The sequence below is a fragment of the Elephas maximus genome, chromosome 3 (assembly GCF_024166365.1).
Source record: "Elephas maximus indicus isolate mEleMax1 chromosome 3, mEleMax1 primary haplotype, whole genome shotgun sequence".
NCBI lineage: Eukaryota > Metazoa > Chordata > Mammalia > Proboscidea > Elephantidae > Elephas > Elephas maximus.
The window spans coordinates 8,199,010-8,226,258 of NC_064821.1; the positions used below are offsets into that span (position 1 = coordinate 8,199,010).

Genomic DNA, 27,249 nt, shown 5'->3' on the forward strand with positions numbered 1-27,249 from the left:
GCTCCTCGGAAACCCTTTGGGGCAGTTCTACTCTGTCCTACAGGGTTCCTATGAGTTGGAATCAACTACACGGCAATGGGTTTGTTTTGTTTTGATTTTTGGTATAATTCAAGGAGCCTTGATGCCTCAGTGGTTAAGCACTTGGCTGCTAACCAAAAGTTTGACAGTTTGAACACACCAGCCACTCTGTGAGAGAAAGATGTTACAGTCCGATTCCGTAACCCTATGGGGCACTCTACTGTGTCCTATAGGGTCATTATGAGTCAGAACTGACAGCAAGTTTTTTTGTTTTTTTGTATAACTCAGTCAAGAAATGATGGTGGTTATTCTTGTCCATGAGAAAGCCAGGGTTCTTCCATGCCAAGATGCCTTATTCCTTGTGAGGTAGAGCTCACTAGGTCTTAAAGCCTGGAATCCTTACCTCTGTTTGGGAAGAGGTGTTCTTACCTCTGGGAGGAAGAGCTCTGTTCACTTTTCACGCCATTTGTTCATTCATCCAGTACATGTTTATCAAGCATCAACTGTATTTCAATACAAGTTCCACTTTAGGGACTAGAGATCCAGAGGTGAAGGAGGCACCAAGCCTATTTTTTAGAATGCCTGTGATACATACTGTTTAAAGGCAGGAGTTGGGCCAGGGGTTCGGGGAGGAACCAAGAAGGGGCTGTCTTCACTGAGAACCGTGGTATCAATATCAAAACACAGGCTCACCTCATTTCCCGTTTAGCTGTTAGCTCCTGGATGGCTCACAGTAGTCAGCTATTGCATTGCTGGACCTTGAGGGATTTTAAAATGTTGATTGTATTCTTTATTTGATCTCCTGTAATAAATGGATAAAAAGCAAAAAAAAAAAAAAAAAGGAGGGAATTAAAAAAAATAAAAATCAAAAATTTCATTAGAAAAGCTGGAGGGTGAAGTTGAGGACCTCTCCTAGAAAGTGCTGCTGTAGTTACAGTTGGTTGACACTTTAGCTGGGTATGAAAATTGATGCGGGAGGCGGTTTTCCCTCAGAACTTTGAAGTCCTTCCTCGTCTGGATTCTTCATCAGCTGTCACTGGTAAAAAGCCAGATGCCTTTCTGATTCCCCATCCTGCCTGACCTGATTTTTCTCCCTCTGGAAGCTTGTTTGGCCCCTATCGCCAGTGTTCTGAAGTTCCCTGACGATCTGCTTGGTGTGGGTCTATTTTTGGAGTGCCACTGGATATCTCTTGGGCCCTGTGCTGTTGGCTTCTGGGGCTCCTGAGACTGTGATTGTGGGTTTTTCTACTGCTGTCAGCCCTGAGATCCAGCTTCCTCAGTTGGCCAAGTCCTTGACCACTCACCGACTGCCCTTCTTGCTTCCAGGGTTGTATTGCTCTTGTCTCCTTGCAGGTGCATCTTTTTTACAAGTCCCTTTACTGTGGCTTTCGTGAAGTTTCAGGGGGAAGGAAATTGGGTGCATGTACCCAGTCCATCAGGAGTCCCGGGGTGGTGCAGAGAGGTGATGCGCTTGACTGCTAATCAAAAGGTTGGAGGTTCAAATCCACCCAGAGAGTCTACTTCCAAAAAATCAGCCACTGAAAATCCTATGGAATACAGTTCTACTCTGACACCTGTGGGGTCACCATGAGTTGGGGTTGACTCCACGGCAACTAAACCCACCCACCACCTTAAGCAGGGAGTGACCCACAGTCCTACGTAGACCCAGAAACAGCCTTGAGCACTGGTATTGCCCTTATTCTTACAGCACTGCTGTCTGGCTGGCGCCCAGGTATGTGGTGTAACTCCAGGGCAGCGGGGATAACGTAGGCCTCAGCAACCCCCTGGGGGTCAGCAGCGTGATGGTAGAAGTCAGAGATGGTTGGGGTGCAGAGCTGGGCCTGCCCCCTGGAGGAAGGGGTGGGAGAGGAGAGGGATGAAGGAGTGGGATCAGCAGCCCCCTTCCTGCAGCGTGGAGATAGGGTGACCTGTGTCAGGGAGGCAGAGGAGGTGTCTCTCACCCTCCTGCCTTTTTCCCGGCCACCCACTAGATGGAGAGGACTTCCAGAATCTCATCACCTGTTGGTCTGGCTCCCACCGGGGCTTGCTCCATCCCAGAGGGGCAGTTGGAGCAGGATCTCCTGGTGCTATGTTGCCGCCCACCCGCCATGTGTTCCCAGTGCATGCGCCCTTCCTCTCACCGTGTCGGGTGTCATTGTTGGGTGCCATCACGTTCATTCCAGCTCACAGCGACCCCATGTGATAGAGTAGAACTGCCCCATAGGGTTTCTTAGGCTGTCATCTTTATGGGAGCAGATCGTCAGGGCTTTCTCCTCTGGAGCAGCTGGTGAGTTCGAATTGCCGACCTTTCGGTTAGCAGCCGAGTGCTTAACCAGTGTGCCACCAGGGTTCCTTGTTGTGTAGGAATCAATAAGCAATTGCAAAGTGCTTTGCCAATAGAGCTCGATGAAAATGCTAAGTAATAAGATCCTCCGGTCTTCCTGGGCATTAATATTTATTCCTATGAAATGGTGAAATTCATTTCACGCCAAAGCTCCAGAGGGCCCAAGAGCGATGCGGAAGCGACGTTTCCTGGTAACAGTCCCGTCTGCTGCTCCGCACTGCCGGCACATGCATCTGGAGACCTCTTGGGCTTAGGGGCAAATCCTGCCTCGGGCCGCCTCCACTGGCAGTGGCTGGGCAGCCCCCGGTCATCGTCCCACAGCAAGATGTCCATCAGGGCCTGGGGACATGCATGCCGCCCGTTCTAGAGGGTGCTGCTGGCCACTGTCTGGGTGGTAGCAGTGAGAGCCAGCATTGTGGGCCTCAGGTTGTCATGCCTGGGCCCCACAGGCCACATGCTGATGTCAGATGGTAGTTTCTTCACACTTTGGAAAGAGAGAACCCGTTTGTCTCTGCGCCAGCTCCCTGCTCTGTGTGCCCGCGGCACACCATCAGCCTGCCCTGTTTTCTCATTTTCCGTGGAATGAACAGAGTTCCTGGGAGACCTGAGTCTGAGTGCCAGGCCGTTTGACCTGTCAATCTTCCAGCTTAGGTGACAGCCCCACATCCCCGTGCCGTCTGGTGCGGCCTCAAGGCCCCAGGTGACAGAGGGGGCGAGTGAGAGGTCAAGGGGCTGAGATGGGACCCCAGAGCCCCTCATGTGGTAGCTGTTCATCTTGCCGTGTATCATCGTGAAGTGACAGCTGGCTGCTGTTCAGCCTCTGGCTGGCCATTAAGAACCTTGAGACTCCAGGCTCTTCTTATGGGTCTGTCATAGGATTGGATCACCAGGCGGTCATGTCAGCCAGAGTCAGGGAGCTCTATGTCGGGGAGATGGTGTGTGATGTAAACAAGGACCGAGCCGGGGGCCAGGGACTTCGCCCTGGGGGCACAGGCTGCATGGAACCTGTTCCCCTGTGCTCCCTACACCCCCTCCCAGCGGTGTCATGAGAATGGCTGCCTTCTGCAGAGCCCTGCACTGGCAGATGGCCTGGCAGGTGACAAGCTACTCGTTGCGCCAGCCTGCCCCCCAGCATAGCTCAGAGAGGACCTTGGTGAGCCCATATGGCTCAGTAACAGGGTACGTGCCCCAGCCTCCACCCCTGGATAGCACAAATGGTGAACGCACTCAGCTGCTAACTTAAAGGTTGGTGGTTCGAGTCCATCCAGAGATGCCTCAGAAGAAAGGCTTGGTGTGATGGTTAAGATTATGTATCAGATTGACTAGGCCGTGATTCTTAGTGGTTTCACAGATATTATGTAATCATCGTCCATTTTGTGATCTGTTATGAGCAGCCAGTCAGTTGAAAGAGGAGTTTCCTTGGGTGTATGGCCTGTATCTGATATATTGAGTTGTTCTGGCAAAGCTCACCCTCTCTCAATCCTACATCCATCTCATCATCCTCTGACCTCTGGTTCTTGGAACGTGAGCCAGCAGCCTGCTATCTGACCTGCCAGTTTTGGGTTTGTCAGGCCCTGCAACCTCATGAGTCAGGGGAAGCCTCCAGCCTGATTCCTGACCCACAGATTTGGGCCTTGCCAGCCTCTACAACCACCTGAGCCATTTCCTTGAACTCCGTCTCTTTATAAATTATATATATATATATATACACACACATATATATATTTCTCTCCCTTCCTCTCTCCCTCTCTATATATGCATACTGTATATACACACTTCACTGGTTTTGCCTTTCTAGAGAACCTGGCCTAAGATATATGGTACTGAGAGTGGTTCTAGAAGAACAAAACTGTGAGGATAAGTTTTGTGAACTGGTTCACAAGTCTTTCTAGTCTTAAAGGCACTGATGACCCTGCCTCAAATCCATGGCATGAGGTGGCAATAGAAATACACAAAATATCATCACCAGTGGAGCAAATATTTGTGAGAGACAAGGCTCTGGGTGATTATGTATTTGATACTTGTCTACAACTGTGTCAGAATGAGAAGCCTAAAGAAGCTGGTTGGTCGGTCCTACTTTCGCGAGACAAAGTAGTGAAAGAAGGGGATTAGCTCAAAACTTCAGAGTCACAGCTGAAGCACCCCATACAAGACCTGAAATTTGCCACTTGTGCCCTGAAAAAAAAAAAAGCCTTATTTCTTGTAGTATCAGAGCTGATATTGCTGAAAACCAAACCCAGGGTCTTATTGTAAGAGTGGCTGAATTACAATGCCAGTTGAATTCCCAACCTTGGATGGTACCTGAAGTTAAACTGAGGTCATTGGTTGGGAAAAAATGGGGTTCTGAAGCTTGGGATGGGAACATATGAGCAGATAATCAGGAAGCTGGGAACATTGAGTCCCTAAATTCTGTTGAATCACTCCTGCCAACAGAACCAGCCTCTTCACTCCCATGTGAAGAGATTACTCTATCTTTGCTTGCTAAGCCGCTTTCCCCAGTAAAATCATTATCCCTTCCACCCCCATCTGATGAGATTAACCCAGCCTTGCCCAAAGAATCTTTGTCTGAGATATCGTCTGGGGCATTGCCTGAGGCAGATGCCTTGCAAGACATTGTTCAATGTCCCCAGAACCCACCCCCACCACCCATTTTTGCTTCTAGACCTATAACTGGACTTAAGTCCCATCGAGCCCCAAGAGGTAAAGTACAAAGTGTGACCCAGGACGAGGTACGCTACACTGCAAAAGAACTGCTTGATATTTCTAACCTATACAAACATATTTGTGAGAATGGCTGTTAAGGGCGTGGGATAATGGTGCAAGGAACATAAAGTTGGACCTGTCTGAGTTTATTGATACAGGCTCACTAAGCATAGATTCTTCATTCCATGTTTCAGCTCCAGAGGTTAGAAGAGGATCTAGTAGTTTATGTGGTTGGTTCGCTGAAGCATGGATTAAGCAGTGGTTACACTAAATCAGGTTGAAATGCCAGACCTGATTGGTGTACTGTAGAAGAAGGTATCCAAAGTCTTAGGGAAATTGGCATATTAGAGTGGATTTATGAGGTTAGACCCACAGTCTTGCCCATGAAGTGCCCAGAGGATACACCTTTTACCACAACGGTAAATTTGCGAAGGGAGCCCTAGCACCCTTGAAGACTGCTGTGATTGCTATTTTGTGTAAGGCAGATTTGACAGTGGAAACGGCCCTAACTGAATTAAGACACCTAACTGCAATGGGGAAACCCTGGCGATATAGCGGTTAAGTGCTATAGCTGCTGACCAAAAGGTCAGCAGTTCAAGTCCACCAGGCGCTCCTTGGAAACTCTACGGGGCAGTTCTGTTCTGTCCTGTAGGGTCACTATGAGCTGGAATCAACTTGACGGCAATGGGTTTGGTTTTGTTTTAACTACAGTGGGGCTGATTGGATCAAGTGGTGACATTCAATCGACAAACACAAAGTGGATGTGGTTACCATAATGGACAGCAGAGAGACCCAAAGCAGTAATCAGAGTAGCCTGACTCATATGGACTTATGCTGTTGGCGCACCTTAGTCACGATGTCCCTAGGAGTGAAATAGATGGGAAATCTAAATATTTACTTGCTTTGTACAAACGGAAGAATTCTAGGTCAAGTGAATGGCAATCTAACATGAATCACCAGAGTGGAGAGTCACGGCTCCCTCATCAATTTCCAGACTTGAGGGAGTTTACAGACCCACAGCCCTTGAATGAAGGAGAGGTTGGATCCCCTTGAGGAAGTCCTCCACTGCACAGATTATCCTGTTAATCTTTCTTCTAGCCTTCCTCAACGGGATCTGAGACCTTTACAAGAGTGACTGTCTTAGTTATCAACACAAAATGGGGGATAATTACACAATACCACAAAATGGAAGACAGTTACATCTGATCACAAAATGGAGGACGGGTACACAATACTAGGAATCATGGCCTAGCCAAATTGACAGATATTTTGGGGGGACACAATTTAATCTATGACTGACTGTTCATTGAGAAAAAGGAAATAATCAGACTTTTCAGGGATTACTGGATACTGGCTCTGAATTTACGGTAATTCCAGGAGACCCAAAACGTCACTATGGCCCACCAGTCAGAGTGGGGCTGTGTGGAGGTCAGGTTATTCATGGAGCCACAAAAAAAAAAAAAAAAACTTTCTTTTTTTTTTTTTTTTTTTTTAGATCAGGTCTCTCTCACAGTGAGTCCCCAAACCCCATCATCCTATAGCGATTTCCCCAGTTATAGAATTGTATCCCTGACATATAATAGGGAAAGCCAAGTGGAAGCCATTAGAACTGCCTTTATCTAGGAAAATAGTAAACCAAAGGTAGTACTTATTCCTGGAGGGATTGCCGATATTACCTCCACCACTGAGGAGTCGAAGGATACAGGCGTAGCGATTCCCACCACATACTCATTCAACTCACCTATTTGGCCTGTGTGAAAAACAGATGGATCTTGGAGAATAACAGTGGATTGTCATAAATTTAACCAGGTGGTGATAGCAATTGCAGCTGCTATTCCAGATGTGGTTTTATTGCTTGAACAAATTGGTACTTGGGCATTTGGGCCACTTCCTCATGCCTGGTATGTACCTGGTATGTAGCTGTTATCTGGCCAATGCCTTTTTCTCCATACCTGTTTCAAAGGACCACCAGAAGTAGTTTGCCTTCAGCTGGCAAGGCCAGCAATACACCTTCACTGTCCTACTCAGGGCTACATCAACTTTCCAGCCTTATGTCATTAGTCCACAGGGACCTTGATCAGCTTTCCCTTCTATAAGGTGTCACACTGGTCCATTACGTTGATAACAATACGCTGATTGGACCCAGTAAGGAAGAAGTGTCAATGACTCTGGGCTTATTGGTAAAACATTTGTGTGCCAGAGGTTGGGAAGTTAATCCCACAAAAATTCAGGCGCCTTCCACCTCAGTGAAATTTCTAGGGGTCCAGTGGTGTGGGGCATGTCGAGATATTCCTTCCTAAGTGAAGGATAAGTTGTTGGATCTGACCCCTCCCACAACTAAAAAGGAGGCACCACACGTGGTGAGCCTCTTTGGGTTTTGGAGGCAACATATCCCTCATTTGGGTGTGCTACTCTGGCCTACTATCAAGTGACTTGAAAAGCTGCTAGTTTTGAGTGGGGCCCAGACCAAGAGAAGGCTCTGCAACAGGTTCAGGCTGCCATGCAAGCCGCTCTGCCAGTTGGGCCATATGATCCGGCTGATCCCAATGGTTCTTGAAGTGTTAGTGGCAGATAGAGATGCTCTTTGGAGTCTTTGGCAGGTCCGTAGGATTTTGGAGTAGAGCCCTGCCATCCTCTGTAGATAACTACTCTCCTTTTGAGAAACACCTTTTGGCTTGTTACTGGGCCCTAGTGGAGACTGAATGCTTAACCATGGGACACAAAGTCACCATGCAGCCTGAATTGCAGGTCCTGAACTGGGTGTTGTCTGGCGCACAGAGTCACAGAGTTGGACGTTCACAGCAGCACCCTCATTAAATGGAAGTGGTATATGTGAAATGGGGCCCAAGCAGGACCTGAAGGCACAAGTAAGTTGCATGAGGAAGTGCCCAAATACCCATGGCCTCCACTCCTGTCACATTACCTGCCCTCTCCTGGTCTGCACCTGTGGCCTCATGGGGAGCTCCTATGATCAGCTGACTGAGGAAGAGGAAACTCGTGCCTGGTTTACAGATGGTTCCATGTGATATGCAGACACCAATCAAAAGTGGACAGCAGCAGCACTGCGGCCCCTTTCTGGGACCTCCCTGAAGGACAGTGGTGAAGGGAAATCCTCCCAATGGGCAGAACTTGGAGCCATGCATCTGGTTGTTCACTTTGCTTGGGAGGAGAAATGGCCAGATGTGCGATTGTATACTGATTTCACGGGCTGTGGCCAGTGATATGGCTGGATGGTCAGGGGCTTGGAAAGAACATGACTGGAATATTGGAGACAAGGAGGTCGGGGAAGAGGCGTGCACATGGCCCTCTCTGAGTGGGCCAAAGAAGTGAAGATATTTGTGTCTTGTGTGAATGCTCACCGAAGGGTGACCTTGACAGAGGAGTATTTTAGCTATCAAGGGGTTAGGATGACGTGTTCTGTGGATACTAGTCAGCCTCCTTCCCTGGCCGCTCTTTTATTCATGGGCTCAGGAACAAAGTGACCGTGGTGGCAGGGACGGAGGTTATGCATGAGCCCAGCAACACAGACTTCTGCTCACCAAGGCCGACTTGGCTACAGCCACTGCTGAGTGCCCAGTCTGCCAGCAGCAGAGACTAGCACTGAGTCCCTGATATGGCACCATTCCTCGAGGTGATCAGCCAGCAGCTGGTGGCAGGTTGATTATACTGGACCACTTCCATCATGGGAAGGGCATCATTTTGTTCTTACTGGAATAGACACTTACTCTGGATATGGATTTGTCTTTCCTGCACACAGTGCTTCTGCCAAAACTACCATCCATGGACTTACAGAATGCCTTATCCACCATCGTGGTATCCCACACAGCATTGCCTCAGGTCCAGGGACTCACTTCACAGCAAATGAAGTGCTGCAGTGAGCCCGTGCTCGTAGAATTCACTGGTCTTACCATGTTCCCTTTCATCCTGCGGCAGCTGGCTTGATAGAATGATGGAATGGCCTTCTAAAGACACAGTTACAGTGCCAGCTAGGTGCCAGTACCCTGCAGGGTTGGGGCAGTGTTCTCCAGGAGGCTGTATGTGCTCGAACCAGCATCCAGTATATGGTGGTGTTTCTCCCATAGCCAGGATTCATGGGCCCAGGAATCAAGGGGTAGAAATGGGAGTGGCACTACTCACGGTTACCCTAGTGGCACACTCACAAAATTTTCGCTTCCTGTTCCGCCACCCTACGCTCTGTGGGTCTGGAGGTCTTAGTTCCAAAGGGAGTGGTCCTTCCACATGGAGAGACAGCACCGATTCGACTGAGCTGGAGGTTTGACCGATATCACCCGGCCACTGGGGCTTCGCATGCCTCTGGATCAACAGGCAAAGGGAGCTACCAGGTTGATTACCAAGGGGAAATCGAGCTGTTAGTAGAGGTAAAGAAGAGTATGTCTGGAGTACGGATGATCCCTTGGGCATACTACCATGACCTGTGATGAAAGTCAACGGAAAACTGCAGCAACCCAATTCTGACATGACTGCTAATGGCCCAGACCTTTCAGGAATGAAGGCTTGGGTCACTCCACCAGGCAAAGAACCGTGACCAGCTGAGGTGCTTGCTGAGAGCAAGGGGAATGTGGAACGGTGGTGGAAAAGGCAGTTCTGAATACTGACTATGACCATGTCACCAGGTGCAGAAATGAGGACTGTGATTGGAGTCTTTCTTTCTTGTTTTGTTTGTGTGTGTGTGTGTGTGTGTGCGTGTGGGTAGCACATATCTTTGTTTTCGTTCTCCATTGTTCCATTACTTGTTATAAAATTTAAGGTGTAAATGGAACCAGTGAGTTTTTGGTGGTATGCATGTTAGTAGTATCATGTTAGGTGCAAGCATGACTTAATAATCGTTCTTATTTTGAGATTATGTTTGGTCTAAGGAGATGTGTACAGGTGCCAAGTTGACAAGGGGCGGACTGGGATGGTTAAGGTTATATGTCAATTTGGCTGGGCCATGATTGTCAGTGGTTTGGCAGATATTATGTAATGATCCTCTATTTTATGATCTGATGTGAGCAGCCAGTCAGTTGAAAGGCACTTCCTTGGGAGTGTGGCCCGCACCCAGTATACGTGGATGTTCTGGGAATGCTCACCCTCTCTTGATCCTGCGTCCAACTCGTCATCCTCTGACCTCTGGTTCTGGGGACATGAGCCAGCAGCCTGCCACCTGAGCTGCTGATTTTGGGTTCTTCAGCTCCTGCAACCATGTGAATCAGGAGAAGCCTGCGGCCTGACACCTGATCCACGGCTTTAGGACTTGCCTAGCGTCCGCAACTGCATTAGCCATGTCCTTGAAACAGATCTTTCTCTCTCTCTCTCTCTCTGTGTGTTTGTGTATATGCTTCACTGGGTTCGCTCCCGTAGAGAGCCCAGCCTAAGACACCTGGTGGTCTACTTCTAAAAAATCAGCCATTGAAAACCCTGTGGAGCACAGTTCTACTCGGACGCTCAGGGGTCTCCATGAGACAGGGTCAGCCCCACAACAACTGGTTCCCCCAGCCTCACCCCAGCCTGCTTTTGCCCTGCCCTCCCCCGTGGCACTTCTTGGGCCAGAGAGCATCTGATAACCTCCAGGGGTGACTGGGAGGCTGGCCAGATCCCCCAAGTTGCCGAGGAGCCCGCGGTGGCCACAGGGCTGGGCTGAGGTGCACGGTAGGTGCTCCTGTGTGTACAGCCCCCCGCCCCCACCACCGCGGGGAGCCCTTAGTTGAGTAAACATGACAGGGCCCTGTCTACGAGCTCCCGACTGGTTCCCGGCCTTTCCATGTGTAATATTCCGTCTCCCCAGTTATAGCGGGAACTGCTCCAGGGCAGGCCCCACGCTCTTGGCGCAGCCACATTAATTCAGCTGATTAATTCCGAATGCATAAGCCTTCCGACTGGTAGACAGGACTCCTTTTGAGCTAAAAGTGTGAGACCATTTTGCTCTGGTTTTTATGGCCATAATTGCAGAATCTAATCTAAGATTAGTACCTTTTTTTTTTTAAGCCTCCCAAACCTGGGGAAATTAAAGACCCTAGGAACATGTTTTCTGCTCTGGGTTGGAGAGTTCTGGAGTCTAACAGGATTGCTCCCCAGAGCTCTGCTGTATAATGGAGTCTTTCGGGGAGCTTTACGCTTGTCATTTCCATCTCATTTGGCATCGTCACTTGTTGCTGTTGGCTGCTGTCGCGTCGGCTCCCGACTCACGTGATCTCATGCACAAAGGCACAAAACACTGCCTGGTCCTACACCATCCCCATGATCGGTTGTGAATTGCACCGTTGTCATCTCTGGGGTTTTCAGTGGCAGATTTTCAGAAATGGATCACCAGGCCTTCCTTCCTAGTCCTTCTTAGTCTGGAAAAAAAAGCTCTGCTGAAAACTGTTCAGCCTCACGGCAACGTGCCAGCCTCCACCGACAGATGGGTGACGGCTGTGCGTGAGGCGCATCGGCCAGGAGTCGAACCCAGGTCTCCTGCGTGGAAGCCGAGAATTCTGCCACTGAGCCACCACTGCCCCTGTGTCATCCACTGGCTGCTTACAAGATATTACTGCTTTTAGTTGTAGCATATTGGAACTGAATTCTGTCAGAAAATAGATACCCCCGGCTACTACCCCACCACTCCCACAAAAAATAGAACAAAAAAAGCCCCCACCTCCCAGGCTGAAAGGTTTTCATACTCTGAAACAGGCCCCGGCGTAGTACTTCTTAGTAAATAGAACAAAAAAAACCCACCTCCCAGGCTGTACGGTTTCATACTCTGAAACAGGCCCCGGCGTAGTACTTCTTAGTAAATGAGGCCTGAATCCTTAGATGCCATTCCAGGGACCTAGAGTCCTGTATTCTTCCATTTGTGAGTGTCTGGGTTCATTGAAAAAAAAGAAAGAAAGAAAAAACTAGGGCAGTCCCAGCCAGAGTGTGTGAAATCCAGCAGGGACCTGGGGGCCTGGAACCGGCTGGTGTGCTGGGAGGGGAGGCCCTGGCCCTGGGTAGCAGGCGTGTGCTCAGGCTGCACCCCCCAGCCCCCATCCTGTTTGAGGTCTGCCCTGAGCCCCACCCAGGGGGCAGGTCAGGGCCCCCTGTAGGTGAAGCTCAGGCATTTTTGCATCCCTTTGGGCTCTGAGGGCTGCATGCCCAGGGTGAGCAGCCCTGGCTTTGGCCGGAGATATGGCGGGCAGGTGCCCTGAGGAGGCCGCGCCTGAGGCTGGGCCTTCACAAGTGCTTCTGGCCGTGGGGGTGAGAGATTCAGAAACCAGTGTGGCCACCAAGCTCAGAAAAGAAGGAGGGTGCTGCAGGTCTTCACGCGGACATGTCTACCACCACCTGTATGGGCCGCTAAAGTCGGCACATGGGAGGGTGGCCACTGAGGTCCTTTGACCTCTGGTTAGTTACCTTGTAAAAATTATTTTCCACCACCTGTCTGTCAGTTTGTCTTAACGCAGTGTCTTGCATGTTGCTGTGATGCTGGAAGCTATGCCACCATTATTTCAAATACCAGAAGGGTCCACTCGTGGAGGACAGGTTTCAGCAGAGCTTCCAAAGATAGTCTAGGAAGAAAGGCCTGGTGATCTCTTTCCAAAAATTAGCTGATGAAAACCTGCGGATCCCAACAGAACATTGTCCGACTTGCTTGCTTTGGACATGGCATCAGGAGAGACTGACCCCTAGGAAACGACATCATATTCGATGAAGTAGAGGGCCAGCAAGGGCAAGGGAGACCCTCAGTGAGCTGGATTGTCACAATAGCCTCAACAGTGGACTCGAACGTGCAGTGATGGTGAGGGCGATGCAGGACTGGGCGGCGCGTTTCGTTTCGTTCCGTTGTATATAAGGTCGCCATGAGTCAATGCTGTTTCAAGGGCAGCTAACAGCAAGAACAAATTGTTGTATGACTTAAATTAGGTGTCGGCACACTTCCTACAAAGGACTAGCTAGTGAGTAGCTTTGGCTCTGCAGCCAGACCGTCTCCATCAAGACTACTCAGCTCTGCCATTACAATGTGAAAGCCTCCATTAACAATACAGAAATGAATGGGGGTGGCCGTGTGCCAATAAAACTTTATTTACAAGCACAGGTTTGATTTGGCCCTTGGGGCATATGTGCCAAACCCTGGCTTACATGGTCACCAACTCAATAGTGCGGTCTAGAAGAATAAACACCACCAAAACGATTTCAACCCACAATCGAAAGACCCACGGTTGGTGTTTTGATGCATTTCCTTGTCTTGTTCTAAAGATTTCTGCTCATAATTGGGACCGGGCTGTATTCACGACTGCACATTTTGTACTTCTTCAGATAACAGATATGTCGCCAGGATGCTGCTGTCATTTAAATGATTCTCTAAACCAGACCTTAGCAGCAGCAGGCGGTGTCGCTGAGCAGCACTGTCATTTATTCCATCAGCCCGTGGTTTGTGTACAGAGTGGCTAAGGCTTTGGCAGTGCGTGTGTTTTTTTTCTTGGTAATGAAGCCTAGGGTGCCTTTGTCTGAAGCTCTTACTGCCTCCGGCTGAATGGCTGGCAGGGGAGGTCAGGGAACAAGTTCGCTTAAAGCCAGAGAAGCCGTGTCCTGCATGTGTCCGAGGTGTGTCAGAGTGCAGCCGTCTCAAGCATCTTTCTCCATCGTGGGCGTTTGCTTCTTCCAGGAGTGGGCCTGTCTGTGGGCTGGGGGAGGATCTCTGGGGGCGTCCCTTTTCCTCTGGGACCAGCTGCTTTTCATTGCTGCTGTCAGAGGCTCTGAGCAGCGCTTGTTCTCTGCTCAGGAGTGCCATTGAGAGCACTCTGCCAATGGATGGCTTATTGAGGCAGGGGCTCTGGTGGGTGGCATGTCGGGGTGCACCTCCAGGCCTCTCTGATGGAAGGCCCCGCAGAGAGGGCGGCCTGCTCCTGGGGCCTGAGGGGTGCGAGAGGGGCGCCCCGCCTCGTCCTGGGTGGGACCCTTCGCTCTGCTGACAGCCAGCATCACTCGGGAAACATGGAGGAGGACACGGGGCCAGGCTCATCCCAGAGCCCTGGTGGGCTGAGAGTGCAGCAGGAACAGGCTGAGCCCACAGGCAGGCCAGGCTGGCCCCGTGGGAGCCACAGCTTGTCTCAGCACAGAGGCTGTCCTGCTCCCTCCCCCGCCACATGTCTAGCTTTTCCCCTGTCTGTCCCCAGATGCCCCACTCAGCACTGAGGCAATTACTGGCCCCCCTGCCTTTGGCTGGAGCAGATTTGAGCAACCATCTCCCGCCCGGGCCTGTCCTCATTACCCAGCCGCTCGGGGCTCTTGGAGCGCTTGATGCTGTGGTGGCACCAGTACACAGGGCTCTGGGGCGTGCTCAGCCTGCAGCCGCTCAACCCTCCTTCTCCCCGATTGGGGCCTGATTTCTCCATCAGAAACTAATGACACAGCCAAGGTCCCTTTGGAGGGCTCGTTCCATCTCTGTCACGAGGCTGACAAGGACACTAAGTTGGGGAGCAAGAATTTAGATCAGTCAGAGACCATTAACTTGGGTAACACGGGGGGATCCCAGACCACGTGGGGGCCTGGTGAGAGGAGTCTGCAGTCAGGGCCTCATCAGCGGCATCTGTGAGGGTGGTTTCCTCCGTTTCCTCACGGGTGATGGAGTGCTGCCCTAGGCCTCCCCTACCTCCGAGTCTCCTTGCCTCCCCCAGACGGTGAGCGGCTCATAAGCCACGGGACAGGGTCGCACGTGGCGTCCACACATGTCCCTGTCAGATTTCGGGTGCTTGGCTGCTGTTGGTGCCACTCTGATCGTGGGCCTTGAGGGGCCGGCCCCTGCTCGGGAACATGTCCCTGATCTAGACAGCCAGGCAGTCACTATAGTGAGGCCCAGTTCTTCGGTCCCTGGCAGCTGGCTTTGAGAAAGTAGATCTTCACGTAGGTCCTGGCAGCCTTCTTTCCTGCACTAGTAAGCTGAGGCGAGGCTCCGTGTCTGTGGTGCCCATGCCCCCAAGCTCAGCTGCCCAGCCACAGAAGTGACCATGGACAGGACCCACATCTGTGAGGCTATCCCTTTCTTCCTCCTGGGAGCCCGAAATCAAACCAGACTCATTGATGTGGAGTAGCGTATGATTCGTGGTGACCTCGTGTGCCTCACAGGGTTCTTTTGGCCGTGATCTTTACAGGTGCAGATTGCCAGGCCTACCTTCTGCAGCACTGCTGGGTGGGTTCAAACACCAGCCTTTAGGTTAGTAGTCCAGCACGAACCATTTACACCACACAGGGACCTCCCCAGGAGGCTATTCTCCCCAAACCCCAGCCTCCCACCAGTGAAAACAAACCCCATGAGCTGGAGCCCGCAGAGGACGTGGTTATGAGTGTTCCCAGCCACTGTCATCCTTGAGGGGAGCCTGAGGCCCTGTCGTCAAGGATGGGCTCAGGCAGACAGCTTTGCCCTGGTTGGGGCGGCTGCCCTGGGCAGAGGATAAATGGGAGCTGGGCTTAGCGGCCACAGGTGCACACGGGTGCCCCCCCTAATTGCTTAAGGAAAAGCAATTGCAAAGCCACTCGATACAAACCCCTTCAGCTGTCGTCCGTGGCGACTCCGGGGAGACTCAGCCGGGCCAGGATCTGAAGCTCAGGCACCATCTGTGCCCCACCACTCGGTGGCCAGATGACACCGCCAGCCCCGCTCTTCTGCACCATTTTTCGTTAAATGAATTGAGTTTGCTGGAAATCGCTTGGCCATAAATATTCCCTTCCGCTCAGCGTGGCCGGGTTATTACTGTCGCTGAGTCTGGGCTCTGAGAGCCAGCAGAAGGTGCCACTTGGCTCCCACCTGGGAGAGGCGTCTGCCACATGGTGGCCGTGGGGACGGGGCAGGGGTCTGCAGGGAGTCCCCAGACGTTCTGTTCTGCCTCCCCACCCACCCCCAGCAGCCTCAGATTTGGGGTCCTAAATATGTCAGTGGTTCCGGAGCAAATTGAGGGATGTTTGGAAGGCTGGTCAGGGCTAGGGGACACAGTTGCCTTGTTGAGATAAGTCTTTTCCTCTGTCTTTCCTTCCTCCTGGCTGAGGAAGAGGGAGCGACGACCAGGGGGCTGTGGAAGCAGGGCTCCTGGCACAGGTGGGCGGTCACGCACAGGCACCTCACACCTTCTGGGAATCGTGCTTGTTTGTTTTTCTGTCGGCAGTGCAGGTCTGCCAGCTGTCTTCCTCTTTCTGCTATCAGAAGGTAGCTCTCACGGTCCTGGCGGCTCGGGGGCCTGCGTGTCTGACTGGAGGGAGACTTCTCTTTGCACTGACACAAGCGGCCAAGCTCAGACTACTTGGCCCGGAGGCCTCCTCTGAGGAAGCCTGAGCTCTGCCCTCCTGGCTTCCTAGCCCTCATCAGCACAGGGCAAAGCTCTGGTTTTCTTCAGCACGCATTGGGTGGTTAAAAACCTGCTCGCCAGCAAGTCCACCCTAACTCACAGAGCCCCGGGAGGGTCCGAGCAGAACTGTACTTCACAGGGTTTTCAGTGGCTGATTTTGCAGTAGATTGCCAGGCCTTTCTTCTGAGGCACCTCTGGGTGGACTTAACCCTCCAACCTTTTGGTTCACAGCCAAGTGCGTTGGTTGTTGGCGTCACCCAGGGATTCCTGCTAGGTGACTGTCGTAACTCTGGGGGTAGACCAGGGGTTCGCAGTTGGAGAGTCATACAGGAGCCCGAGTCCCTGAGCGGTAGAGATGATTACGCGCTTGGCCGCTAACTGAAAGGTCGGAGGTCAGTCCACTCAGAGGTGCTGCGGACGAAGCCCTGGTGATCTGCTTCCTAAAACCAGCCAGTGAGAGCCCTGTGGAGCATGGCCCCACTCAGACACGCGTGGGCTGGCGTGAGTCAGAGGCCGCTCCGCGGCGGCTCCCACTGTACGGCAGCCTCGCCTTTACCTGGGGAGAGAAGTGGCCACGTCTTGTCTCGCCACTGCAGAAGTCCTAGAGAAAGGTGTGGGTGGCCGCAGGTGGTAGACAAAGCGGCAGGGTCTGGGGACAGGCCCGCCGCACTGGGGTGCAGAGCCCCCCGGCCTCGGCGCAGGCCTGGCCAGTGGGGAGAGACAGGGACCTGCAGGCGGGCCTCACGCTCGTCCCCACCCGCAGTGCACGTGCCGGAAGGACATGGTGAAGATCTCCATGGACATCTTCGTGCGCATCCTGCAGCCCGAGCGGTACGAGCAGTGGAAGCAGGGCAAGGACCTGACGGTGCTCGATCACACACGGCCCACCGCCCTCAGCAGCCCGGCACTCAGCTCCTGGAGCGCGTCCCGAGCCTCGCTCAAGGCCAAGCTCCTGCGCAGGTGAGTGCCCGCGGCAGGACGCTCCGTGTAACGTGTAACGTGTAACGTCAGTGATCCTACCCCCATCCCAGGGTGCGCCTCTCTTCCAGGCTACCTCCCAGGACAGACAACCGCTGACTGACGCACTGGGCCGTCCCCTCCCTCTCTCCTCCTGTTTCTCTCCCCTTTTCTCCCCTTCTCCTTCTCCGTCTCTCTCCTTCTCCTCCTTCTCCCTCTTCCTCCCCCCCCCTTTCCTCCTCTTCTCTCCTTCTTCCTCTCTCTTCCTCTTTCTCTCCCCTCTCTTTCCTCCTCCTCTCTTTCCTCCTCCTTTCCCCTCTCCACCCTCCCTCTCTCTCCTCCTCTTTCTCTCTGCTCTTTCTGAAGCAGAGGGCATTTTCCTGGGCCCACCTTTTTGCAGCCGGTGGGCCTTAAGGAGCGGGGGTCTGTGTTGTCCAGAGACACAGGTCTCCCACTTCTCTGTCACACGCTCCCAGCAGGCTGCCCCTTGGCTGCATGCATCTCTCCATGGGAGGGGGGAGGACCTGTCAGTCACATACAGGGTTGTGGAACAAGAGCCCTGCTTCTGCTGTTTTGGGGCCACTCAGCCCCCTCTTGGCTCCGAGAGACCCCGGGGTGACAGGCGGGCCCCCGTTCTGTGGGGCTGGTCACTTCTGCCCTTGGCCCAGTGGTTCCTCATGTGGTGCCCCAGATTTGCAGTCGTGGCTGTGACTGCCAAGATCCTGCCTTGGGGCCTCACAGTCTTCTCCCATACCCTGCACCCCCAGAGCCAGTGCACAGTGTCCATGGGGAGTTAGGGACGGGCACAGGGTCCTGGGTCTTGGCCAAGAAGACTTGGGGCCTGGCTCGGCTGATGAGGAAACCAGCTTCCTGCCAAGAGGGACGGTGGCGAGTGGTGCAGCCCCCTCTGCCCCCCGGCAACCCGTGTCCGCCTCTTATGGTCTGTCCCCGTTTTGGTCCTTCTCTGGGAAGTGTCTGGGCTCAAGAGTCTGGGTCTGCTCGTGGATGTGGTCTGCTGACAGAGCCCAAGGAGAAAGCCTCTTGGTGCCCAGGGAGCACCCAGCCAACCCCTGGGGGCCCTGTGTGTGAGTGGTGGGTGGCGGCGGGGCGGGGGCACAGCGCAGGGCCAGCTCCTCTGCCGGCGCCTCAGTGTTAACAGCTCTGTGGCCATCGGTCTCTGACGCAGCCACTCCACCCTGCCGCTGTCACGGGAAAGCCGCCACAGACAGTGCGTAAAGGGCTGTGTGCCAAGAAAACTTTACTTAGGGACGCTAAAATGTGAATTTCATGTAAATTTCACATGATAAGATAGCCTTCTTTTTTATTTTTTCAAACCATTGAAGAATGTAAAACTCATCGTTAGCTCTCGGGCCATGCAAAAACGGGCAGCGGGCGCATCCACCTGTGCCCCCGGCAAAGAAGGTGACGTCCCCTCCATTTTGAACAGCAACCTTTCCACCCAGATGCTTGCCCACTCTGGGCTTTATCTTGTCCCCACAGGCAACTGACGGCCCTACCCGGGGCCTGGCAGCCAGTGGGTGAGGGGTGGGCAGTGGTTTGGCCAAATTATTTCCGTGGCGATGACACTCAACAGAGCTCTGCAGAAATGTCCTTGGGATGGGTTTCTGTAAAAACGGCGCGCTCAGCCTCCCCTCCCTTGTTTTCCCCACCCTGTGGCCCCTCTTTTTGAGAACCTTCTGCTGGCCCAGGAACAATGTCGCATCTGTCCCTGACAGCCAGAGAGCCCTTCTCTTCTGGCTTCTGTTGTTACCAGTTCTGTGCATTTCCTGCTCTCACGTGTGACCCTCAGGAAGAGCAGCTTTGGTGAGGCCTGTCGTCTGGTGGCTCCTGCTCGTTCCCAAGCACGGAGCGGGCCTGCTGAGCAGCTCCCAGCTCCGAGGCCCGGACCAACGTGGTACTTCCATAATGGTTAATTGATTGTGGCTCAGGGTAATTGGTCAACAGAGCAGATTGCCAATAAACACGTGCTGTATTCCAGAAAGGGAATGGGGTTAGCGGTTGTCTAAAGAGCTGCCAAGGAGCCCTGGTTAAGCACTCAGCTGCTAACCCGAAGGCTGGAGGCTTGAACTCACCCAGCGACTCTGCAGAAAGAAGACCTGGTGGTCTGTTCTGTGAAGATCACAGCCTAGCAAGCCCTGTGGGGCCGTTCTACTTTGTCACACAACAGCACCCAGCAACTACAACAACAAAGAGCTGCCAGTAAGAGAAACAGACTCGGCCGGGTGGCCAGGGTGCCCACCGCGATGCCCGTCTCAGACGGAATCTTCCCCAGATACAGGAAGTGGCCTTCCCAGAACCGTGTCTGTGTGTCCCTGCGTCCCTGCATGGGCCAAACTTGTGCCTGCCTGCCTGCCTGCCTCCCCGGGCCCTGCCCAGCTGCCCCCTTCCTCCCCGTGAGCCAGCCCTTTTCACACTCTGTTCCTCTCCGGAACGCTCCTCTCACCCGGCTGCCTGCTCGCCCACCTCTCCCTCCCTCACCGCCATCCTGGGGAGCGGCAGTATTCCAACAGTGGGACTGAATAGCAAATTAAGTCGTGTTCCCAAGGATATAATTTTCTTTTAAAGCCTTTAGGATTTAAAATAGGGCTGATTCCCTTTTTTTTTTTTTTTTTTTTAAGTAATGGATGGGGCCCTTTTCTCAGGAAGCCTGATTGGTGAGCCATGTTCAGGGCCCAGGCCGGTGTGGGCCTTTCCCACCAAGCGGCCATGGTTCCCAGCAGTGCTGCGTGCCCACACAACATGGCTCATTCTCCCCCGCCTTCTCTGGGCCAGATCATCAGCGTCAGGCTTCCCTGAGCTTTTGCCCATGTATTTTGGAGTGGGAAGGCATCCCCAGAGGATCCTGGGCTCGGGAAGAATGGGCCGGCAGGTGCAGTGTATCTGGCTCCACCCCCCCGCACTGCTGACATGGGGCCAGATCTTTCTTTGGGGTGGGGGCTGTCCTGGGCACCATAGGGTGTTGAGCAGCATCCCTGGCCTCCACCCACTCAATGCCAGTAGCACCCCCTTCTAAGTTGTGACAACCCCAAGTGTCCCCTGGGGGCAGAATAGGCCAGATGAGGACCGCTCCCCTAGGTGGGCCAGCGGGACTGGGGCAGCTTCAAGTCCACCCCCTCCATCCCCGTCCCCAGCATTCATACTGCAGGCCCTCGTGTCCTCGTCTGGGACGCTGCTGTTTCTTGCTTTTCTCAGCAAACTCCCTGTCACCCGGGCCCACCCCTGAAGGTTCTGGCCTTCCTGGCAGGCCCCCATGCAGGCGCGCTCTCCAGGTGCTTCTTCGGGCAGCATCTCAGAGCCTAGGCCAAATGCTGGCTTTTTTGAGTGGTTTTCAAGTGGCCCTACCAGGCTGGATGGCCTCTGAGGGTTTATCCATCGTGACCACACCTGGTGGCTTATTGATCCCACCCTGGGAGCCGTCTGTGTTCCTCTTAATGACAAGTAAGACACGCCTTCTTGCTTTTTGCTGCCTGCGCCAGGTTTGTCCCTGCACGTGGCTCAGGGCCCCTCGGAAGGAGGCGGTGGCAGTGATGGCCGTGGGGCTGGCACGCTGCCTGTCGGCGTCTTTACAGAACCCCTCCTCCCAGACCTCTCCAGCGCCCTTCGCCATATGCAGCCTGTCTCTGCGTCCTGGCTCCTCCTTATTTTCGATGCGCACGTCTCCGGCCGCCATCCATTCACCACATGTTGCGGCAGGTATGTCTCCTGCCAGCCCGCACACCTCCTGGAGCGTCTGTGGTCCTCTGCTGTCACACTTGGCCCAGCAGGTCTGCACGGAAGAGAGAACGATGGAAATGGAGTAGGCTTCCTTGCAGGCTGTCCCCAACCTCAGCCCGTCCCAGCCTAGCCTCCCTGCCCTGGAGCTGCTAAGCCTGGCAGTACCCCCCAGCACCTCCCCACCACCAGGACTGCACCAGCCGAATGACGGACTCGGAGCCCTGAGTTCTGCTTGTGGGGGAGGAAATCCCGGATGGACAGCCAGTCCTGGGAGAGCCGCCAGCCTCCATTTTGGGGTGCTCATGCAGAGCTACGCCAAGCTTGTCGCACAGTCGGGGGGCCTTGGTGCAGCCCCAGGTCGTGTCACAAAACCGAGCCCTCCTGTCACCTGAGGTCGGAGGAATGCCAGCTTCCACCTCTAGAACTTTAGTGTAATTTATTTGTATGACGTGCCAACATTTGGCACCTATAAATTCCATCAAGGGACTCCCAGTTAAACCTGACAGATAAAGTGCGTGTTCGGCTCTGCTCACTCCTAAAACGTCGCTCAGAAGGCTGTGAAGGAGCGGCAGGGCAGGGCAGGGCAGGGCAGGGACAGTAGTAGCTGAGCAGTGGGGGCAGGCTTGGAGAGAGAGGGTGGGGTCAGGCAGAGTATCTGACTTTGCAGAGAGAAAGCCATGGGCCTGGGAGAGGGAGGGAAGTTGGGGAGGAGGCCAGCGGGAGCAGAGGATTCACACCACCGGCACTCAGGACAGGGACGTGCAGTAGGCTGGAAACCAGCGGAATCGTCACAAGGTGTGTGAGGAGCTGCTGGGCCCAGACGCCTTGGGGCTGCTTCCTGGCCTCAGCCCAGGTCCCAGCAGTAGACAACAGCTCTGCTTCCTGACAAGGTGGAGTCTGAGCTGCTCTGGGCAGGACAGAGGTGCCCTCCTTGAAGATAAAGCAGGTGGAAGCCTGGCCATCAGCCTCACACCCACCTCCCAGGCCAGAGAGTGGAGGAGTCTCTCCAGGGTCACAGAGCAGACCAGCGAACAGAGCTCCAGATCCTGATACTGGGGGTCCTTGAGCCTTCTCCACCCCCCTGCTGCACAGCTCATTCAGGCAGAGCTGCTTAGTACATTGTACAAAAGGACAAATAGTCTGGGGTCCCTAAACATTGCAGGAAAGTCTCCAGGGCAAAAGACAGAGTCTTACACAAAAAAGAAAAGAAGAATCCAGGGAAAGGGCTAATGCAGTAAGTAGAAGATGACTTTTAAAGACTAATTCTCAGAGGAGAGAAGACATTTCGTTTATGGAAAAAGAAGCTATTATTATTAAAAAAAAAAAAATTTTTTTTCCACAAGAGACAGCTCTTGGATATTGAAAATGAGAGCACAAAAATGTCATAGATGAGTTGGAGTCAGTGCGAGGAAATCTCCTAGAATACAGAGCAGAACGATCAAGTTGGAAAACAGGAAAGATTGGAAAATCAGAGACTCAATCCAGAAACTCCACTATCTAACAGGAGTTGCCAAAAAAAGAGAAAAGAACATTTCCCAGAACCGAAAGCCTTGCATTTCCAAATTAAAAAGTCACAGTGGATGAAAATTACCCGTACTGTGGCAGAGCTGTGTGAAATTTTACAACTCCTGAGTTAAACAAAAGATCCCAAAAGCTTCTGGAGCAAACGAATAAGTCGACATAAAGAATGAGGGATGCTAATGGCACTGGGTTTATGTCAACCATAATGCTTCAAGCTAAAAGGACAAAGCCTCTGAATTCAGAAGAGAAATAAGTTTCGACCGAGACGCAGGTACCTGGCCAAGCTACTAGTTAGATGTGTGAGGGAATAAAGATTTTTTGAGATGTGCAGAAGTTCACATTTTACCTTCTTTCTCAAGGATGCGCTCCAGCTAAACAAGGACATAATCCCAGAAAGACATGTTATTGCTGTTGTTGTTAGGTGCTGCCAACTTGGTTCCAGCGCATAGTGACCCTGTCTACAACAGAACGAAATGCTGCCTGGTGCTGCACCATCCTCGCAATTGTTATGCTTTAGTCCATTGTTGCAGCTACTGTGTCAATCCAGGACTCAAGGAAATGTGATCCAATCGAGGAGAGTCAAAGGGAACCCATGGTAATGGGGAGAATCCCAGGCTGAATGACCTAGAGAACCGCCTGTCCCCAGGGAGCAGGGGTGGGGGTCCCCAGGGGTGTCACTGAGGAATATGTGACACCCACTGTTGGAAACCACACGAGAAGGAGCTTCAGAGCAAGGTCAGAGAGTTTGGAGACACCAGGAAAACTCAGCATCCGAAAGGAGGAGGAACAACTATTAACTCTAGGAAGAGCAAGCCAAGAATGCAATCCAGGTAGCTCCATTGCTCACCGATGAACGATATTTAGAGCATCATAAAATGTAAATATTGAATATAGCCACAAGCAAAGGTAGTGGCCCCCACGCATCCTGGGGCAAACATGAGGAAAGAAGCAGGTGGGAAGGGCTGGGGCAGGGGGGCTGGTCACACCCTGAGTCCTGAGCCGGCAAGTCAGTGGAGGAAGCCCAGACCGCAAAAGGGAGCTACAGCATTGTAAGGAGGAGCATGGAAGAAAATTCCAGAAGCAATTGCTTTGTGGAATGGGCGTCAGAGGAGAGAAGGGGGACAGCTGCTATGAGTGCTTCTTGTCCCCCACCCCCAAAATCTGTGTGTAAACTGGAGGCGATTCTTCTAGCTTGTTTGTACAAAATGGGTATCTCTGTGCCTAGATATGCAACTTGCTTTTCCCACTCTGCCGTAGGGCACGTCTATCTTTGTGCATCCCTACCCTGGTGGCACAGCAGTTAAGTGCTTGGCTGCTAATTAAACGGTCAGCTTCTCAAACCCATCCAGCGGCTCCATGGGAGAAACCCCAGTGGTCTGCTTCCGTAAAGATGACAGCCTAGAAAACCCTATGGGGCAGTTCTACTCTGTCGCGTGGAGTCAATATGAGTCAGAATTGACTCAGTGGTGCCCAACAACAACAACAACATGCGTAGTCTCACCCCGTTCGGGCATAAGGGTCACGGCTGGGCAACAGGGGAGCAGGTCAGGGCCGCGGTCCAGCCCCCACGCCTTGTAGCTCAGTCTCCAGTGTAGAATGCCGGCGTCCTCCTCCCTCAGTGCTGCAGTGGCAAGATGTGGTGGCTGCCAGGATTTGAGGCCCCCATCCTGGGTCCCCGAGCTCTGAGCCCGATGTCCTGTGGGGGCCGAGGTAGGCTGGGGGGCTCTAGAGACACCCTGTCTGCTGTGGGGGTGGGCGTGTGGGGTCAGACGTGGCCTCCAGGGCTGGTTCAAGGGGGAAGGAGGTGTGAGTAGAGGGGGCTGAGGAGCCCAGGGCACCTGCAGGAAGCTGAGGCAAGGTGAGTGGGCAGGATAAGGGTGCCCTAGGGCAAGGGAGGCTTCCCCATTGGGAGCCTGGCCAGCAGCAGCAGCATTCTCAGACCCAGGGACACTCTCCTGGGGGGCAGTTGGTGCCGGGAGCCAGCTGCCCTCGGGGGTCTGGGCCAGAGTGTGGCAGATGCTACCAGTCTGCACATGGCGGCCTCCAGCATTGCCACACTTGCCCAGTATGGAGCTGCTTTTGCCTGCCCAGGGTCACTGGTAGCACTGCTGGGGTCTAGAATGCTCCCCAGGGAGGGTGCCAGGCCTGGGCCCCGAGTCCCCAGCCCCTGGGCCTCTCAATCCCCCTACCAGCACCCCTATAACCACCCTGCCATGGCCCCCCACCTGCCAGCTGTGCCATGCCTGTGTGCTGCCATGCCTGCATGCCCGTCCCTGCCCGCCATGCTCCCGCTGCTTCTGCCGCTGGTCATCTCTTGTACTCATGTGCAAACATCATGTGCAGCCAGTCCTGGGACCCGGGAGACGGCACGGTGACAAGCCCAGGCCCGCCCTGAGGGGTGCGGCCTCTAGCGAGCTAGGCAGTGATTAGTGTCAGGGGGATGCAGAAAGGGAGGCAGCCAGGGTGGTTGGGGGGACCACTCTGAGGAGGTGGCTTCAAGGAGCCAGGATGGAGAGCGGGCGGACAGGGGTAGCCCTGAGGGGAGGGGTGCAGAGGTGCTGGGCAGAGGCGTGGGCGAGCAGGGCCAGGCCCAGGGCATCCAGAGGACAGGGTACTACAGCCACTCATTATGATAGCCTGGTCAGGTAGAAAATTGGGGGCCCTGGTGTCAGACCCCTCCACTTGACCCCAGTGACAGGCCCCCATCCCCTTCTATGACCATTTGGTCCTGGAGGTGCAGCTGCCACAAGTGCCCCCTCCATAGGGTGATGGTATCCAAACCCCACCCCACCACCTGGCTGGCCGCCCAAGGGGCACGGGGTGCAGGGCCTTCACGTGGTGGGGCCCCCATGAGGGCTTCCAGGCAGGCCGGAGCTCCAGCCAGAGCTGAGCCTTGTGGCCAGTGGGACGTTCCCTTGATGAGAACCAGCAGGTCAGCGCCGTCCGTATCAGGGTAGCATGGGTGGGTGTGGCAGGCCTGCCCTTCCCAGCAGTCAGTGCCTGTCGGCTGGGTCCCGGCAGGAGCTTTCTGGGTCTGGCACCTGAGGCAGGTGTGGGCGGGGGGCGCTGCTCTGAAACCATGGCGCCCACGGCTCCTCTGTGCCTGAGAAGGAGGGGGAGGAAAGGCAAGGGGGTGAGTTATGAGACCTAAGCAGGTGTGGGGCTTGGAGGCACCACAGCCCGGGGAGGCCTGCGGGTGCTGGGGGCAGGGTCACCATAGCAGTTGGCACCCCACAACCATAGGGTGCTGATGACCCCTGAGCTGGGCCTCCCCATGCTCCCAGTGTCTGACTGGAGTCCCCAGGGAAGTGGTGCTGGGGACATCACACGGCTTCTTGTTAACCCACAAGCAGCTTTTTGTCCCCACCTGGAAAGGGCTCCCCGACTTGTGCTTTCCCTGCAGTCTGAGGGGCCGGGAGGCCCTGGGCGCAGGCCTGCACGCTCACCACCTTGTTTCTCTTCCTTTTATTCCATTTAAGCCCCTCTCTCCCTCTTTGTTACGAAGAAGCCACAGCTAGGCCAGCTCTTCAGGGCTCAGGGAGGCCTTTTCCGTCTGGCCCCGTAGGCAGCTTCTGGGAACAGGGTGAGGAGGAGGTCCCCTGCCACCCGAAAGTCTGTGGGGCTTCAGGGCAGGTTAGGGAAGGAGCCAGGCATGAGCATGGAGCTCCTGAGTGTCTGAGAGGGCTGTAGGGAAGGGACCCAGGGGGAGATGAGGCCCTTAGGTGAGATATCTCGGGGAGTCAGAAAAAAACCCTAGAGAAAAACTCCCTGAAATTTACATTCTAGACAAATTAGTCTGAAAGAAAACAGACACTGGAGAAAAACTGAGGAGGAGAGGAAGCCAAATCTAGAAAGGAAGAAAGAGCAAACCAAAAAGCCGGGGCTGTCGTAAGTGTCTTTTGTGTTTTGTCTGTCATCTAGGCATTTTACCCGACCTGCTGTTTCCATCAGAGCCCAGGCTCTTTATCTGTCCCGCACCCCTGCACAGCTGCGTCTGAGCACCCCCGTCCCCCCATCCCATTGGTCGGTCGTGTCCCATCTCCAGCTGTCATCAGCGCCTGCTCTTGACATCCCCCCACCCCACCCATTGGCCCTTCCTGCCACCCGTGCCCCCTCAGGCCTCTCCTCCCTCCACAGCCCCTGCCCCCAGGAGCAAAGCACCCCCAGGGCCTCCAGAGCTGTGGCTGGGGCCTCAGGGTGCATCTCAGGGAGGGGCTCCATTCTGCGGCCACACGTGCAGACCAGAGCTCTTCTCCTCTGTGTTTTCTTCACCTCCTCTCTGACCAATCTCCCTCCCCAGGTCTCACCGGAAGCGGAGCCAGCCCAAGAAGCCCAAGCCAGAAGATCCCAAGTCCCTCGGGGAGGGCGTGGTGGCCGGGGCGGACGACACCGGTGGGGGCGTGAAGGAGGAGGCTGCGCAAGAGGCTGACCCTGAGGAGGAGGAGGAGCCCCCGCTGCCACCACTGCCACTGCAGGGCCGTGAGGCCGAGGGCACAGAAGGTCAGTCTCAGCCAGCAGTAGCCCAGGCCTGGTGCCCAGCGCCAGATCCTCCTGGCCCTGAGTTGGTGTGTGGCGGGCAGAGCCTGCGTCCACTGAGGCCACAGAATCCCCCGCTTTTAAAGAACCCATCGTTTTCTTGGCAGGGTGGGGCGTTTTACAAAAATACACATTATA

The 27,249-nt window shown here is 53.8% G+C and overlaps 1 protein-coding gene across 2 annotated transcripts in view; it reads left to right on the forward strand.

Moving 5' to 3' along the window:
• KDM4B (lysine demethylase 4B) overlaps positions 1 to 27,249 on the forward strand; it is a 226,417-nt gene that overhangs the window by 157,187 nt on the left and 41,981 nt on the right. The window contains exons 10-12 of one of the 2 annotated variants that reach the window (XM_049876484.1): positions 17,126 to 17,322; positions 26,362 to 26,463; positions 26,876 to 27,075. In XM_049876484.1, the coding sequence (XP_049732441.1) occupies positions 17,126 to 17,322; positions 26,362 to 26,463; positions 26,876 to 27,075 (499 nt within the window). The remainder of the gene's footprint in view (positions 1 to 17,125; positions 17,323 to 26,361; positions 26,464 to 26,875; positions 27,076 to 27,249) is intronic. The other variant, XM_049876486.1, reaches the window with a different exon arrangement.